Source organism: Synchiropus splendidus, chromosome 4 (assembly GCF_027744825.2).
Source record: "Synchiropus splendidus isolate RoL2022-P1 chromosome 4, RoL_Sspl_1.0, whole genome shotgun sequence".
In the NCBI taxonomy this organism is placed as follows: Eukaryota; Metazoa; Chordata; class Actinopteri; order Syngnathiformes; family Callionymidae; genus Synchiropus; species Synchiropus splendidus.
The window spans coordinates 13,249,424-13,268,483 of NC_071337.1; the positions used below are offsets into that span (position 1 = coordinate 13,249,424).

The following is a 19,060-nucleotide window of genomic DNA, read 5'->3' on the forward strand; positions in this document are numbered from 1 at the left end:
TTTTTATCCATTCTGTCTTTATTGGAACAACAAAATGGAGATCCTACATGGGACACGTCTCAGTTTCAACAATAGAAAATCTACAAAATGAAGGGTTTTTTTCTTTGTTCGACAGGAATCAGCCATACAACAAAGTGGATACAATACTGTCTTCTATTTTTTGGGTTATAACCGTCTAGATTTGGCACTGGACCACGAGATGCTAGAGGGATGAAATGTGCGACAGGATAATAAGGTGGCAGTTGACTTTCACATTGCTTGTTTTTGTTGTCGTCCGATGCTAACAAGGGCTGATCACGGCATCACCCAACCTACAGTGATAGTTTTGAACTGATGTCCCGGGGGCGTTACACAAAAGCGCACGTTACAGATATGACATTGACAGTTTTCACAGCTGCACCTCCTTCCTGAGAACAACCACCGACACTTTCCCACAGCTGACAGAGAGAGACGTAAGCTGCTCGTACCAAAAAATGGAAAGCGATAAACGTGGTCCTCTCCTTAAAAAAAAAAAGTTTCCTAGTATAAATATCAATGAATATATCGTACAATGTTCTTATCGTCAAGTAAAAGAAGACAAATCCAATAATTTAAATGACACAAATTTAAAACCTTCCCACAATGTTACGTGTGAAAGCACATCCATCTATTTTATATTTTTAACATTTGTCGAGTCATAAACAGGAAATTAAAATAACAGTTTTGTGAACATGCATTTGTCAAGTGTGCGTTCGCAACACATAAAAAGTCACTTCCAGGAGAACACACCAGGCCGTCTCCTTCACTTAAAAACTGCTGTAACACTCCTCCCAAACACGTTAAAAAAAGGAAAGTCAAAGCTTTCACGGCATCTAAAGTTCTTCAGGACGAAATGAAAAGCGCTGATATTATTTCCGTCATACTGAGTCGTCTAGCATACTTCATTTAAGTGAGACTGCAAATACTTGGATCTCTCCCTGTTGCAGGACAAGGACTCCCTTTGAGCTTAACGATAAAACAACTTGGACTGTACCTCATAAGTCTAAAAGTCTTTGATGAGTTATTTCTGTAGCCTGACGCCTGGGGCCAGCGTCTGACATATGCATCAAGCTTTGGTATCTGCAGTATGTACAGTGGAGCGCCAGTGCTTGCACGCGGAGATCATAGATCAGACATCGACAATCTGGGTGGAAGCGGCCGGTGCCTCTACTGTCCGGCGCTGCTGGGGTCACACTGCAGCAGCCTGACGATGGACGGGTCGTTCTTGGCTCCTTCCACAAACTCCTCCAGAGACAGTTTTCCTGGGAGACGCAGACAGGTCAGGCCGTGTTGAGGAAACAAGGCAGCAGCTACGAGTCAACAAGGTCTCACCGTCACGATTTGTGTCCATCTGTCGGAAGATCTTGTCAGTGCGTTTCTCTGGTGTGGACTCGTCCTCGGGCATCTTCATCACAGAGGAAACCATCTTGTAAATGGCCTGAAGACAGAATGAGACACAAGTGTTAAACAACTTATGAATCCGAGCACATTTATCCAAGCCAAATGGAGTCCAAGCCAGCTGCTACCAGGCATGTCGTGACTCCTTTGGTAGGTCACAGGTCAGTTATAGGGCAGATAGTGACATCCAACTAAAGTGTTGTACTATAAAAACCTGCTAGGATTTAGTCAGACCACAGGAGGAATCTCGAGTGCCCTGAGAAAGTCTGTGACTCTATGTCATTCAAACTCATCCAGATGTGGATTTGAACCAGTTGAGCGTATCAGACAGTAGGGTAGAGTTTAGAACACTCGACGTAGAAACTGCCACAAGTTTGTTTTGTAATCATATTTTATCTCTGCTGAAAACACTTACTTTATGGAAGAAGATGAATACACTTACATACTTACTTAATAGTACATGAGCACTACACTGGTCGTGATGGGCTGGTGAGGCTTCATGAAACAGTGAAATCAGAGCTCAGAACGTGGCGCTCTTGCTTTAGAAATGCTGCGAGGTTAAGGTGAAATAGGATTAAGAGCAGAGAGTGTCATCTAGTGCACTGTCAAAATGAGGGGAGTGTTTCATGAAGCCTCACCTGCCCATCGCCAGTTAGTCTGTTCCCACCCTCTAACACTGCAGTCTCAAGGTTACGCTTGACTCCAGACTAATAAAAACCAGCTATGGTGCCACAAGTTATGTCACATGCGAGTGTTGCGACGTGAACTCATATTCTTGTGTTTCAGTACAAGTCTTTAAGTCTTGCTGTCAAAGGGAGAGGGAAAGTGCAGTGCATATTACAATAATAACCAGTGAGGTGAGGGGAGTTAAGGAGTTTAAAACTGGGGTGAAGGTTGAGCAACATGAAGATGGACGGGCATGTCAGTAACACACCTGTCGACTGGCAGTTGGACTAAAAATACGAAGCAGAATAAGATTACACTGCGCTGTGGGCTTAGATTAGCGCAGGGAAGTTGTGATGTAAGCACATGTGTGAGACACACACTTGCAGTGAGCATGAAAGAGGACGGGTGATGGAGGGCATCCAGTCAGGCAGCAGAGCTGCTGGATGGACTGCTGAGTCATGTGTCAGGGAAAGACCAGTGCCCTCTGGAAATAGACCTGCTGCTTTCTAAAAGCAGGCAGTGCTCATTTCCCTGCTGGGATGTGATGAAACAGCTGGCGAGGAAGACTGGCCGCCGTCCAGAGGGAAGCCCCCGACTCACCGTGACGATCTCCAGCATCTCCGCCTTGCTGATGTAGCCGTTGCCGTCCAGGTCGTACATGCTGAAGGCCCACTTCAGCTTCTGATCCAGTCGGCCGCGTGACGTGACGCTGAGGGCGATGATGAACTCCCTGAAGTCAATGGTGCCGTCCCCGTTGGCGTCAAAGGTGCGGAAGACGTGCTCGGCAAACTTTGAGGCGTCGCCGTAAGGGAAGAAGTTGGCGTAGATCTTCTTGAACTCCTCCATGGAGAGGGCGCCGCTGGGGCAGTCCCGCAGGAAGCCCTTGTACCACTCTGTGATCTCGTGCTCTGTGAAGTCTGTGTTCTCCATCAGGTCCTGCATGACGTCAGGACGCAGCTTGCTGTTCTGCTTGCCCATGGTTCTGGTCAGGTGGCGGCTGTGAAGGATCTGGACGGCTGCAGGAGACAGCAAAAGCACTGTATCAGATGGAATCCCAAAGGTGGCCTAAGTACTTCAGGGTTTGGATCTGAGATGGTGCAGAAAAGGTGAATTCATTTTGGACTCGAGATAATAAACATCTCCAATGTTTTTCGTCTTTTTTTTTGTCATTTTATACACCTTTATGCACGTTTTGTTTATGTGTTTGCCACTGAGACTTGGACCTAAAATGCTCTACTCATGATCAAACTGCCAGGCGTCATTGCTGTAGCTAGGTGTCCCCTGATAGACTGGTATGATCTTCATCAGCTACACCATCCTGTGACCCTGTAAGCTGCAAAGCATGAGGCGCTATTTCATAAACAGACAAAAAAAAAAGATTCTCACAACAGGCTCTTCTCAATGTGCTCGTGAGCCAATGCAAATGAAGATGAGCACACGAGCAGCGCCCATGGAACAAAAGCGGCGTGGGTCTCTCGTGCACCTGCAGCAGCAGCTCACCGCAAAAGTTTCCAAAATGCAGATGAACCACGGAAGCTCAAGTGCGATATGTCACGTCACGTACATGCGAATGTGTGCAGCGACCTCCCTTTCCTGCCTCTGGTGCACATCTACGCCCTCTACATCAACGTCAGTTTCAGATGGTTATCAATGTTTATTAACAGAAATGCCATTTAGTATACAAAACAGGAGCTGCTGAAGCCTGAACTGGATCACGACTATTCAAATCATCAGAGTTGAGTCAGGCCACATAAAATAATACCACAGGTCTTCTTCAAGGAAATAAACGTGTGTGTTTCTCAATTACACACGTCGCCTGAACACGTGAACAACCACATCTAGTGAGTTAAATAAGAGGAGTCCACACTTGCTTGATGTGTGGCCTACTTTTAAACCACCGTGCTGTCGTGGTCTCTCGTGTTGCTATCAAGGGTTGTACTGACTGGATTGAATTGGATTGGTGTAACAAGCCCATGTTGCACAATACCAAAGTTAGGAGAGATAAAATGGTGATATTGAACAGCTCATTACACCTGTGTAGCCCCGATGTAACCACTGCCTCCATCTGTTCTCCTGAGTCAGGTGCCAACTCAAAGCCTGTCTCAACACTCACATTGAGAGATCCAAGTATATTTTCATTGCTTTTTTCACGCAGAGTTTACAACCGACAAAAGAATCCAAGTCAATGAGCTTATATCCAATAACAACCATCTCCCACAGAGCTTCACGACAATCACTCAAAACCACGTTTAGGTTGTAATCTACAACCTAACTTTGAAATTACTACACTACTTTTGAATATTCAATCTTTTAATTTAACACTGAAACAAACATTGTTTCTTTTGATCAGAGATGGATTTTCTATCAGAGAACAATATGGCTATGATAAACAGTAAAATACAGCTGTATGATTTCATCAAGGTTATTGAAGCTGTTGACAGTTTGTGTACTAACTCAAAATCACAAATCGTAAGTTCTTTTGAAATTCTACATACAATATTAAAAAAGACAATGGTGGAATTTAACACAACAACAGAGTGTTCTCAATCATAAATGAAAGAAAATTTACACCAGCATTACAACATATTTCCATGATGATGCTTCACCTGACCACAGTGAACTGATCTTCATATCACAACTCACTGCTTAAACAGGATGCACTGCAAGACAACATGTCTACCCAATAAACTGAAAAGTCAAGTGAGCCTCACTGTGCTATCATCCAACTAAGTGGATTCAAAGAGAAGACGATAAAATGACCTCCAATCCATGAAATCTTGCCACTTGGCTGCTTATAAGCCATCGCCACAGAGGGCTTCATGTTTGTGGCCATCCTGTGTTACGTAAACAACAATAATCCCCTAATTTACTCGAGTAAACACCAGCAATGTGGCCTTCCGAATGCAGCTGCGTGAGAAGTAGATTAACACCTGTTCTCACACCAACACACACACACTTCACAGAGGGACACTTTAAATTGCAGCTACATCACAGTCGGTTTGAAATACCAACCTACAGAGACAGCAAAAGAGCAGTATGTATGTATATTGACCATTCAGCCCTAAAATATCATTTGACTCATGCACTCCTATTATATGTAGGAGTTTTTATTGACGTTATATTCTGAATATTAATAAACATTCTCACAAGTTCAAAGAAACTGATCATGCATTGTCATGACACTACTGCATTTGCTAAATTCATTTCTAAAATGAGCAAAAACTCGAAAGCACAACAGTTGCACAACTTAAAAGCAAGTTTGTGCCAAACACTTACAGCAATATTATAAATCAGTTCTTGTTTTTAAGCTTCAGAACTGTCTGAGCTAAATATCAAACCGGCTTTCTCAGACTTCATTTCTTGGATTCATGTTGGGTTGAATTGTTTGTCAACTCCAATCAAACTAAATCCTTCAGTCGACAACCTAATTGAGGTGAGGTAAGTTAATTACCAGATTTTCAGAAACAGCAGAGATCCAACCTTTAATGTGACGTTTCAATTAATTTTAAGCACCACTTCTCATTATATCCAACGTACTCCGGGAGATCATCGCCCCCTTGCTGCTACTTAAAACCAGGGGCAAAAAACATGAATGTAATTATAGTCATATTTTTGTAAATTGAAACAAATCCGATCACCTGTGAACAGCTTTTGATAGCTGAGGTAAATACTTCAATGGCATTTTCACCTCATAATCTTCTTAGTCTTTCAGCAAGTCATGTCAGGGGTTGCCACAGCAAGTCCTCCATCTTCAGTGCTGACACCTATCCTTTTCATGTCCTCCTCCATCACATCCACAATGGTCGTCTGATAACGTAAGTACTAGCTAGAGTCGCATCAACCTGTGACAAACAATATATATGCAAAACGGCGTGAAACAAACTGCCACCAAATTCATCTACCGTCTTCCAGACAACTGTTAAGTTATGCTCTCAAAGGAGAACACAGAAATGAAAGTAGTGCCTGCAAACCAGTTACATCGATACGATCATCCATTCCAAAAAAAGCTACCTTTTCAAAACACAAAAGCATCAGAGTGACTCATCACTCTGCTCTCTGAGATGAAGACCTCAACATTGATCTTTGTTATGCAACCACACGAGTCTCCTCAGCGAGCTGCAGAGCGATGACGTCTTTGCACCCCAAATCCTCACTCTCCTGGCAGGAGCTTTATGAGTATTTTAGACGCTGCAGTGATTGGATGAGAGTTCAGACTGAACGAACATCCCTCCATCAGACACCCTGAGAACGGGGCTATTTTGGGCACCTGGACTCTTAGAGATGGTTGCCTACAATTAAGTGTTAAGACTCTTAGCTGGTGCTGCTGGCAGAAGATGCGGTTACATAACCCTGGATTGGAGAAGTGAAAAGGTCACGCGGGTGAGCAAGGATCTACCTGTGTTAATGAATGAAACCTACTTAAGGTCACTGGTTTAACTCCTGGAGCGACAGCCTGAGATACCACTTGTTATCTTAACCTCAAAAGAATTAGCGAGAACAACTTGTCACTTCCAGAAGTCTGGGAGGACACATGCACACTGACCACCGAGGACACTCGAGCCTTGACACCTTAAGACGACAACGTGAGAAGAAGAGATGGCTGAGTAGGAGGGTTTTCACAGGCTGCTGTGGCAGACATCCCCGAGAACACCTGAAACATCCGAGCTCAAAGGAGTACTGGAGCTTTCATCCAGAATTTTTAAACACCGTGATAAACTGAATGTGCATGAGTCTGATGTGTTCATTTCAAGTCCCTTTGGTCAATCCCATCACAGTTAAAGCAGTTTTCTAATAGAAGTCTAGACGTGTTATGATCTCATCAAGCTGTAATGTAGGACGTTGAAGATCATCTGAATAAATAATGAATTAGTACCATAAAAGGTTTAACTTTGGCTGCAACGCACCTGCTTCAAATTCCACTGAAAAGCATGAACATCAATGTCTGTCTCAAAACAAGCTTAATAAAGCAAAGCATGAGTCAAAACAAGAGTCTGAAGCAAAAAACACCTGTACTCAAACAGAGAGAGGAGTTGAACACTTGTGAACACAGTTCCTGCACAGTCAATGAGAAACCCTGTGCCAGAACATCTTGTCGCTGACTTACATAAGAAGACTCCGTTTATATCCTTGAGGTAAGTCTCAACCCAGCGATTCACAGCTAATCCCAGCACACAGCCAGCTAACCTGAGCCAAAGGGAGAGTCACAGGAGAACCTTGAATGAAAGAAAGCGCCGATCAGAGACGCGCAGTTTATGAATGACACATTCCCACGGCAATATCAGACGACTGAGGCTGAGCCAGGTGAACTGGGTCGTATGTTGTGAGCTCAATGATGCTGCCAGTGATATCCATGTCGGAAATCCAAAATTACTGTATATCTCTGATGTGGCACAGACAGGGAAGATTCAACTGTCTGTCTGTCTTCAACACCAGAAGATGGTGTCATGAATTCACCCCTATGGTTCCAATGTAGTTCCCTTCAGTCTACTGTTTGGCCAGTCTGTTGTAAGTTATATGAAACTCAAGGTCCAGAACAACAACAGACCAGAAAGGGTGATGACACAGTAGACCGGATTCTATTACAACAGATGCAAAGGACGCACGCTTGTGTCTGCCCACAAACAAAAGAACAATAACACACACACAAAAAGCGCCATTATATAAATGAACTCTAAACTACTATCTCTAACTTTATATTAAGTATTCAACAGAATATCTCTGGATTCTTAAATGACGCTGTAATAAACTCATATTCACTATATTGCAAAAGTAACTAAAACGCATCATAGTAGTACTGTCCATCAACCACGTACTTCTCCTTTTAAACAAGTCCTTCTATAAGAACACGCAACAAAAGTGGTGTATAAACATCCAAAAATGTATTTCTGTTGTGTTACCAAATTCTGTTCGCTAAAACCTGACCATTGCAAATTATGTATATTTAAATAACTTCATTTATGAAACAGACCATGGTGAAGTTCCTCTCTTCTGTGATGATCATCAGTGGAACTGGCTTGTATTTTATCAAGGATAAAATCTAAACTTAGAAAGCATAGAAAGCAGCACTGAAAATCATACTGGCCACCAATGCAAGGTGTAATAGGACAGTGTGAATGTACTGTCCTGCTTAAAATGAAAGATTGATCTTTATGGATACATTTGTATATACAAAGATCAATCATTTACCGTCCCTGTAACTGTTCTAGAGTATATGCTATATTCTTTATAAACAGCCCCACTAAACATTAGACTATCAATTAGCAACAAACACTGGCTCAAGTTCAACAATGATTAACATGTATTTTTAAATGGGGGCAACCAGAAATGAAAAATGAAAGTCCCATCATCATCAGGACGGGCCATCTGTTAACCCTTGAGACCAGCCCAGACATTTGCGATTATGACTGTGTAGCAGAAGATTTGCACCCATTTGAGCTGTGGAACAGATTGGCATAGCTTCAGCAGTGGCCCGACTCGTGTTTCACAAGCACGGAGCACAGCGTGGCTGGGTCCAACATGCTTCAGTGGCTCCTTGAATATCTGACTGCAACTCAATCTCCTGGCTAAGGTCAGAACTGAACCAATGACGCTCCAAATGAGCCGCGATACGCACACACCAGTTTGTTTGGACGGAGGCATCAGGTTAACTTAGAAGAGGAAGTCACGCTATAAAGACTAGTTGCATTTATTAAATCGCTCGTCAACACGCACCCACCGAATTGGCAAATAGCTTGTCTATGCTTTTGTTTGGTATTATTAATTAATTTTCACTTGTTACAAGGAGGTTACTTACACAGTTTAGTGGCCATCGGTGTGAATCAGAGTTTCTTGTGCCTTGCTTTTGTTTAAATAAAGCGGTGTGGTCACAGTGTTGAATCCTGATACAGCTAGCTCTCCAGTTAGTGCAACATCATTATGATAAAAAATGAAAAAAAAAAAAAAAGGATACAACACCATCAACCATATTTTTATGAACCCAAGACTCGTGCTACTCTTCAGGACTCAGCTCTTCATGTACTCACAAAGAGAGTACATGAGATAGTAAACATTCTGAGCTCATACAGTGGCAAGCAAAGACAACTTTTTCAGATAACATCTCTCCTCCTCAGCCCTTGGACTCACCAGTTTGCCGATCTATGATTCACAACAGAAGCGCTCACTTCATACAACTTCACCAAGCAGCTGCTTCCTTTTCTTCCTATGCGTTATCAGTCCCCTCTTTTTAGATATCGGGCCACACTTTTTCGTTCGTGCAGACCTGGCCTCCACACATTAATGCCCTTCCGCCCAACAGCTGTCTCCCCTCCATGAAGAATCTTGAGACACCATCATTCCTCTTCCAGCCCCACCCCTTTCCATGCTCAGCAGAGACTGCAGTACCACGTCCAATACACTGAATACACTACTAGCGTTGTATTAAGTCTTGTTGCACGTTCCATAAGCAGCAGTGAAACATAACTGCTAAACATCAGCAGCTAATAAATCCTGTTAACTTAAATCTCTGTAGTTTATTGGGTTTGTGTATTGTAGTAGTATTGAAGTCACCACATTTCCACCCTCAGACACAACTATGATGTGATGAAATGCTCCGTTTCAGTCCCCAAGTTGATCCACAGGCCACAGAAAGGGCACTGACGACATTAATATTCAGCTCAGACACTTGGACTGTCAGGCGAACATCTCTCCAACATAAAAGCCATTAGGCCAACATGATTTCTTTCTGTCACTGACAACAACAGAGAGACAGAGCTGCAGCAGGCGCCGGATTGGACAAACACACACCATCGCAGCAAATTGTGAATGCTTGCGCTGAGAAGGTGTTGTTTTCCTTGCACTGAATTTCTAAATTCAGTTTCCTGACAGAAAATGAAGAAAAACATTTAAATGTCAATCTCTCTGGTGACTTACCGCCACCCACCAGATCAACAACGTTCCACCACCCTGCCTCATTGTTACGCCTTTATTTTAGAAACAGTCAATTATTACAAGTGCCGGCCGTTTCTCAGACAAACATAAGTACAGATGATGCTGCCAATCCGGCCCACAATACATCCACAAGACACACACGCAGACTGAAATAGAGATCCAGCTCAAATTTAGCTTTTGTAGGAGTTCAGGATGTTCTGTGGCGTGTTTTGATGGGTGGGCATTATCCACTCCCTACAAGTTTGAAATATATTTAATGTACCTGAATACTACTTACAAAATACTCAAATGTAAAAGTTTACTGTAAACATTTTCAGTGCGTTTCTATTGGTAACTAGAACACAGATTAAGTTTCAACCAAGTCTTCAAACTCATAGATCAATTTTGACAGTGGAAAATGCAAAAAAAAAAAGAGGTAAGTTAAAACTAAACTGTTGCATAGAAGGAATGTAAAGCGATAATAGATGGAATGAGCAATCTATATAATTCTAAAAAGGCAGTGAGACAGTGCATACCTCCATCATAACGTGTGTTCGTTCTTCCACAACAAAATAATTGTATCAGTTTACAAAATTCATAACATTTACATTGCAGATGCTAGACTGAATAACACAGCTGTGGGCTCCAAAGCCCAGTGTGGTAACCGCTGCCCCACTCTTGAGATGTTCCTAATTGTTGAAGGAATTTTATCAGGACAATCTATTGTTTGTTGTGTTGTGTCTGGTTTATGCCTGTGTTAACCGGAGCTGGTCGCATGATCACCCCTTGAAAATTATTGGGGGAAATTTTTTAGATCAGATAATACAGAAATCCAAACAAACCTACAAAAAGCTACCCAAATCAAATCAGTCAATTAGCCCAATTTGATTGAAATGTATTATGATAATGAATAAAAAATAGCAAGCTGCTGAGACACAACAAGAGGATAGTGGTTTGAGACACTAAGCTAATTTTCAGGGATCCAAATGTAAAATTAAGACCTTACTAAACATTAAATGCTGCATCTCTACATGCTGAATTTAGTACAGAGCATATAATTCAGTTACTATGCTCATTTTAGGATCGCAGTCATGAACAACTCTCTGTGGGAAAGTTTCCAGATATAAAACCCATAATGTTTGCACTGACAATCGAATCTAATCTTGTTATTGATTACTAGTACCCGTTGAAAGATGACTGCACAGGCACATTTAGGGCACTCTAAACACAGCAGAGAGAAGAATGGTGAATTTGTTACTTGACACACAGAGCCATTTTGTCGATGCCTTCTTACACAACACAGCCATATGTCATATGTTGTCAACGGCAGTCTCCATGGCGGTGTCCTATTTAGTGAAGTTAGAGTTACATTTTAACATCGTGCAATTTGGTAATCGAAGCCCCTGAATTTTTGTGACGTAGCATACATCAAAGTCTTGCAATGCATTTGAAAAAATGTCTTTAGCGTTCATCTTCGGACACATCGCAATGCCTCATTCAATCATATGGAAATATCAGATCAGCTTTACTCTTCCCTAAATGGGGAAACTTTGCTTGTCGGTAACATACTAGCATTGAACGAAAACAAAGACAGAGCTATTCCTTTTACAATTTAGAGACACCGGTTGGATAACTAATTCTAATCATCAAAATAACTGACTTTCTGTGTAAAGTATCAGTTTTAAAGTACTGTATGAGAGGCCACATTATTGGCCTCACGTTGCGTAGTGTCTGTGTGTCTTTGTCTGTGTGTCTTTGAGTGTGTGTGTGTGTGTGTGTGTGTGTGTGTGTGTAAACAGTGGGAAGACTCAGTGGGTGGTGATGAGAGGAAGTTTGACACATCCATTCACAGCAAAACAAACATTTCTCTCTTGACTTGTCAGCATCCTCGGTGCAATAAAGCCAACTTCCCTTCCCTGTTTCCATCAGCTGGCTGTCCGATATCTATTTGCTGAAATAAGAAACCGTCCTTTTTCGACTTCCTTCCTAAAGCAGCGACACAAAAGCGACTCAGCGACAAGAGCAGCGGCTTCATCCGATTAAGGAAGCCTCATCCGCCGTTAGCATCTTTGTCACTCAGCTAAACCATAAAAATGATATAAAAAGCTGCACATAAAGTTGAAGACGTAAAAAAAAAAGAGCCGGACCTGTTAGCGGAACCCACCTGAGCCACACGCCGCAACAGGAAGCTGCGGCGGAGGGAACACATTAGCAACAACTCACCTCGCTGAGAAGTTTCCGAGGAGGGTTGTTCAACACCTGGTTTAGTGGTCCATAACCTTCTTGAAGAGGGGTCACAAAGTTTCCGAGGCGACGACACCAAGGCAACAGGTTGCAGGAACCACACGGGAGCGGGACTTTGGTGGACTTGTCGGTCCAAACTCCAGCAGTGTTGTTCTGAGCTCAGCGGCTCCGTCCCAGCTTAGCTCCACAGCCGCTTCACTGACGTCACAGAGGCTTGTCACATGATCCGGGGACAGCCAATTGGAGTCCAATTCGCCCCGGCAACCTGCTCCAGACATTTTCGTGTAAATGTAACTTTCTCCCATTTAATATGGCTTTTCTGTCATTTAAATGGTGCATTTAGTTAGTTTATGTGCCTTGACTTATCAAACGCTGAATATATGTTTTTTTCTTATATAAACCGAACATTATTATGAATTATGAAATGTACAAGAAACTGCTGTATCTCGAGTGTATATTAAAATGGCAACGATTAAAAAATACGTGTTGTTTTTTTTCTCAATTTTATTAAGAGCCACCAGCAAAATAAAAGAATCATCAGTTATTATTTTCTTCTTTGTTTCCATCTCATTTTGATCAATATGCATGACAGACCATTAACTTCATTCCAGTTTTGATGCCCATTTATCAAGGCAGCACAACAGTAGTTTTGTTTAGTGTGCAAGATAGCGATTGGAGTGTTATTTGAACCCGCTTGTACAGGTGTTCCCATGGGGACACATTTGCTGCCACGCTTTCCCTAAGATGATTAGTGGGAGTCAAAGCCACAAGGCTTATACAGTAGCGGTTCTCTGGAGCGTTTCCTTAATGGCTTTGTAATGCACACTTGGAAATGCCTGTCTTTCGTTGAGTCAGCAAAACCAAGAGTCAATTCTCACATGACACACACTTTATACTTATTTCTGATAGATTCCTTTACACAAAGACGGGCAGCAGTACATTGAGTCAGCTAGAAAAGACAGGAAAAGGGGTATGCTTAACTTATATATTTACAACTGTGGTTTTACTTCCTGACAACCTTTCCATTCTCACCTATAAACCTTCTTTTACGTGCTCCTGTCCATACAGAATTTCTCCTCCTTTTATTTTTCACCTACAAAATACAGATCTTCTAAACGTTTGACACATTATTTAACCTAAATGAATGTAATGCCATATAAATCCACCTGTTATCCTCTACACTCGTAACCCTGTCTTGCAGATGGTTAAAAAAACATTCATAATCAACAGATGTATACATTTTTGCAGCCTGTGACGATCCTACATTGTCGTCGTTTACAGGTATAAGGTTACAGTTTTTCCTTTTTTTCCGGAGGGTGACTTTGCCACTGAAGCGAGGTCAACCCTGAGGGGATGTCCCTGCCCGCTCTGGAGCTTCCACACCGACCTCAGACTAATAGCTTTGCATAACATCGATCGGTGAGGAGCAATCCTTGGCGCCGTGCGCGCACACAACTCCACCATCAGGAGGCTTTGAACTGAAGAGCCACCTTCTAAATCAGTGGGCCCATGGCTCAACACGGGCCACAGTCATTAGGTAACAGCAGCTTTAGAGTAAAGGCTAAGCAGCCAGGAGGCGGGAGAAACTACTGAGAGGACCATCGACTTCTTCCCGCTGATTATCTCTTACCTAACAACTCAGGGCTCACCTTGTGTCTTCTCGTGGAGTGTGTCTAAAGTTTTCAGGCGAACTACTTTTCTGGCAGGAATTAAGGCTGTGATCTTCATGGGAACACACTCACACTGTGCAGGAAGTTGATCTGACTCCTGCTTCATAGTGACTATTATTCGTGCAATCACATTCCATTTGCATGCGCAGCAGTTTTTAAAATATTTCAATCCCTCTGTCTGTTTTGTGATTGTTGCGGACAAAAATGCCTGACTTTGTGGCAGATGAATAAAATAAACATTGCAGTGAAAGTTATTTTTCATGGCTGTTTCATTAACACCACAGGGGAAAAGGACCTTTGCAAATACGCTCGTACGATATTTTGTAAGTTTTTGGTGTGAAAGTGCACCAAAAGGAAAAGCAATGTATTTGTATGCAGCGTCCAAGCTGTGAACATTGTAGCTGCATTTAGGAATATACTGCAATATGCAGAAACGGCCACGACACACACACCTTCATTAAAGAGTCAGCAGAGAAATGCTTGATCACAACTCATACATGCTCCATAGCTAGCATATCTCTCCTTCAATTTATCCCAATTCTGACACCATTTGACGCAGGGATGCCTGGGAATTGAGCAACACCAAACTGCATTGTCCGCTTTCTCTCTTCATGTGCTCAATGAAAAGCTGGTTTGACCATGTGACCAATGAGCTTGTTTGACTAGAAGTTGAACCTTCTCTTCCCCTAATGTCCGCCCTTTTTACTGAGGCAAACTCCCTGGTGTGGATGTACCAACAAATCTCTGGCTTGGAGTCATTGAGCTGAAGTTTTTATTGCAGTTTATTTTTACGATGGGTTTAAGTAATGACATCCATGGTAGAACGTTGTAAAATAAAAAACAGTGCAATAGTGCAAAGTGCTTTATTGTCTTCGTGTGCTAACTTCTGTTCTATCTCCAAGAGCAGCAGATGGTCCTCAGAGATCATGTCATAGTCATGCCACTAATGCTCTGGATGACAGGATTACACATTATGATCATTTATCCTCGACCAGAACATGCTAGGTTGAGAGCTACTATTGGGTATTATTCACCTTCAAGGCCATACAACCTGTTTTATAAGACAGTAGCTGAGCCTATAAAATCCACTGCTTAAACTGTCATGAACTCAACAGATCACAGTCAATAGATGGACAGCGACGGCAATAATGGAGGAGCAGAAGACTAATGTCACATTTAAAGAGCATTAAAAAACAGCATATGCATTATTCAGCTACTGCATGTATGAGCTGTTGGCTATGAATGGTGTGTATACATAATGTCTCCATTACATTATAATCGTCTTTGAATGTAGACATCATGAGGTGAACAGATGCATCCTGCATCATCTAAAGAGAGTGGAAAAATGCAAAAAGAAGCAACTTCTTCATGAACATTCATGCGTAGACCTGAAACTACGTTGTTTAGAATATAGTAAAATGACCAATTTACAGTCCGGAAACAGAACAGAGGCACAGAATATAAGGACTAAATATGGACGCCAGTGTCTTTTTAAACATTCCCAGAGGAGTTGTCTGTTCTCTGTCTGAAGAAGATGTATTTTTATCTGTAGAGTGAAATCAGCCTGCACTCGATCCTGCCCTCTGATAAGCTGAGTCAGGACGCACGTCAGCAAACAGTTACTGAGGATCACAGTCACTTAAGGACCTTTTCGCTCAACATTTTGTTCGTGGTGACACCTAAACGCTCACATGCCTTCAAGCGAGGTGCACAATATATTTTTCATAAATTATTCTTTGATAAACAAGATGCTTTTGCGAGGGATGTTTTTTGTCATTCAAGCTTGATAATGACAGCGGAGATAAAAGCATTAAAAACAATGCAAAACATTACTAATATAATAATAATAATAATCCAGCCCCACTTAACACTTGCCTTTTCTGAGGCAAACTCCCTGGTGTTGATGTGTCAGCAAATCTCCGGCCTGGAGTCATTGAGCTGAAGTTTTTTTATTGCAGTTTATTTTCATGGTGGCTTTAGGTAATCGCATCCATAGCAGAACATTGTTAAAATAAAAAACAGGTTGCAATAGTGCAAAGTGCTTTATTGTCTTCATATGCTAACTCCTGTTCTATCTCATAGAGCAGCAGATGGTCCTCAGAGATCATGTCATAGTCATGCCACTAATGCTCTGGATCAACCTTGGGGTCCTAGTAATAACAGGGAACATTGTGCGGTAATAAAAATTAAGAAAACAAACAACCAAAGAGTCAGTAAAAAGTAATGAATCATGTTCTGAAACTACAATAGAAGTGTTTTGAACTGGAGAGGAATCAGGCTTTAACAAGAGCAGAGCCTTGTGAAGACAAAACTTAATGATGATGCATGATGTCTGCATCGGAAATTAAATCAAAATGAATGAACAATTGGCGTGCTGAGTCAGTGGCTGCATCTCTGGAGACGGTAAATTTAGATGAAAAGAACAGAGCTGGCAGGGAGGGAGGGAGCGGGGAGGAGAGGTATGTCCAGGTGAAAGCAGGAGCTGATAGGAACACATGATGGCTGGATGACACCTTGGAAGTTTAGCAGATGAGATTATGCAAGAGAGAAGGCAGGAATAAGCTGGGCAGCTGCACACGCTGCCGTCACCGCTGAGCTGTCCTTAGAGCTGAGACACGAGCGAGACATCTCAAGTAAACAGAGAACAGCCATTTGCTATTGATCAATTTGGGGCTTTACGTATCCAAAAGTGATAACACAAGGAAACGCAAGGCCTATTTACATGGAGGCCTGGGAGGCATTTGTGTCCCAGAAAACTCAGTGGCCCTGACAAAAAAAAAAAAAACACTGAGGGAAAAACTAGAGGAAAAACTCATCTAATATTCGACATTAGTGTTACAATAGTGCAACAATCATTTAAATTATTTGATAAACTTGTGCCTTATACTTAATTGATCACAGCTATTCAAGTGTCATGTACTAGATAATAAACAGATATTTGGTTTATTGTGTTTCAAATCTGGCACTGTATAGTTTTGATCTGATGTTTCATTTGGTTGCATCTTTTATAGCAAACTTCATGAACACAAATCAATTACAAATAACTCGATCGAAGTTATTCACCATTATCACGAGCAGTAGAAGGAAAACGTGTGTTCAATTCTGTTGGTGTTTTTTCAGAATACGTCATTCAATACGCATTGTTTGCGTCATCAGTGTGAGGCAAAGGTAAAACAACGATTCTTAGAAGGAAAAGACTGCTCCTCTGTGGAGAACACTTTCTTTGTCTGCTGTGGATGGATTGAAATATTTGAGGGTCTCTCTGAAATGGGATGTAAATGGAAGCTGAAAACAAATGGATGTGTCAGTAGGTTCACTTACTGTGGGACGAAAGACTGACTGATCTATCAAATGATCCCTTCTCCTGTGACAAAGCTCCACAAGCTGCATGATATTTGCATCATTGAGTTGAGTTAAATCTGTTGTGGCACAATGTGTAGATAAGGATCATGTACGATTGAGGAAAAACAACAATTATCCAGGTCATATAATAATGCTTTGACAAAGCAGCTTGATAGGGAGACAGATGTTTCATGTTAATGCGCAACAATACGTGGAACAGCATGGTACTTACAAGCCTTTTTTACATGATAAATAAATAGAACCTTTGTTAAGTTCAATTCCATTTCAACTGATGAAAAAAAATTAAAACTATTTAAACGCAGTTGACATTTGAGCTGCCTGTTACACCATTTTCGAATATATTGACATTACAAGGAGGTTTATATGGAACTATGGGAACTAGCGAGAATGATCTCAGAACATGCTTCTCTAGTTGATGTAGTCCAGTCATTCTTAACCATAGGGCCGGGGCCCCCTAGAGGGTCGCTAAAACTTTTTTTGTTTTACACCTTTGGCCCGTGAAGGCCGCAAGACGCTTATCTGTGATAGTTAACAACTATGGCGAAGTTCTTGAAAAGAAAAAAATGCTGATGTGTTGAAGCAGTTTTGAAAATTAATTAGACAATTTTATGGCGATACTTTGATTTACACTATACTTATATCTTCTTTGGAGTTTAAATATATTTATTTTATTCAGAATTTAATTCAAATTTCAAATGTCATTCAAAATTTATCCAACTGTCTCAACACTACATATTTTTTCGGTTATTTTTTTTCCTTTAGTAAATTTGATGAATATGACTTGCACCTGCTTCTGGTTGGACTATTCAATGACAAATAAATATATTATATATATTATATATAGATCACATGGATACATGTCATTTCACGAGGTTTTGGTTTGTTTGCGTGTAAATAGATTAAATATGGTTGTTGATCACAAATTAAATCAAAAGTCATGAATCAGTACTATTGAAAAACCCCTAATCTAGTGAACAAACCGGCGGCTCCTGTAGCGCTTAAAGGCTCTACCGCCACCTACTGACCAATAATGCTGGTGACAACTAGAGCTGCAACTGCGGCTGACGCTTTTGAATTATGATATAGTGCTGATGAATCACCGCTTCATATTATGAATGGAATTGCTGCTACCTCTACTGAAGCTAATCTGAACAACGTCGAGTAAAACAACTACTTCAGATTTCCACCTGTGCATCATACGACTGGTCATAATACTACAGCACAATTTTTTTTTTTTTAAATAACAACAATAGTTGTTATAAAATTGCTTTTTACATTAATGTCACTCCTGTTTGATCTATTACTAATACTACAGGTGCAGGTTCCACCCGTACCACTAATAATATTGTTACTTTTGCCACTCCTTATGCCTCGATTGCTACTACTTTCGTTGGTGGAACATAAAGGATATATTTATGTTGGAATAACAATATTCTCATTCTTTTCAGCTGAGAACTACTACTATTACTCCCACAACAAATGCTACACATGACAACTACATCTACTACTACTCCTACCAAAGCTATTATTTTTACGATGTTTCCGATGATATTAGACAGTCAAGTCTCACAAACAGTTAAACTCAAAACCATAAATTGCACTTTAATATTCATCTTAATGTCAGCAACAAATGTAAACACCTGAGGTTAATGCTATCTGCTATCTTATGAAAACAAACCACGACTGGCATCAACGCTGTCTTCTGTGAAGTGCAGTCGGGTGTTTGACCATTGGACACTGAGTCTTGTGCAATATCTATGAGCTATGGGCTGCAGCCAGCAGAACCCCACGCTGCA

The 19,060-nt window shown here is 41.4% G+C and overlaps 1 protein-coding gene across 1 annotated transcript; it reads right to left on the reverse strand.

The window, feature by feature from the left end:
- On the reverse strand, window positions 1-12,429 carry ncaldb (neurocalcin delta b). The gene is made up of 4 exons (XM_053863659.1): window positions 12,211-12,429; window positions 2,683-3,098; window positions 1,351-1,456; window positions 1-1,280 (listed from the first exon to the last, which is right to left on the reverse strand). Exons 2-4 carry the CDS (start codon window positions 3,058-3,060, stop codon window positions 1,186-1,188), a joined length of 579 nt encoding a protein of 192 aa, XP_053719634.1. The 5' UTR covers window positions 3,061-3,098; window positions 12,211-12,429; the 3' UTR covers window positions 1-1,185.
- Between the last annotated feature and the right edge of the window lie 6,631 nt (window positions 12,430-19,060).

Excerpts from the sequence above, each read along its gene's own strand:
- ncaldb (XM_053863659.1), bottom strand. The coding sequence starts at position 3,060 with ATGGGCAAGCAGAACAGCAAGCTGCGTCCTGACGTCATGCAGGACCTG. Across the intron at positions 1,457-2,682 it reads AGATGCTGGAGATCGTCACG|GCCATTTACAAGATGGTTTC; the intron begins GTGAGTCGGGGG and ends TTCTGTCTTCAG. Across the intron at positions 1,281-1,350 it reads GATGGACACAAATCGTGACG|GAAAACTGTCTCTGGAGGAG; the intron begins GTGAGACCTTGT and ends TGCGTCTCCCAG.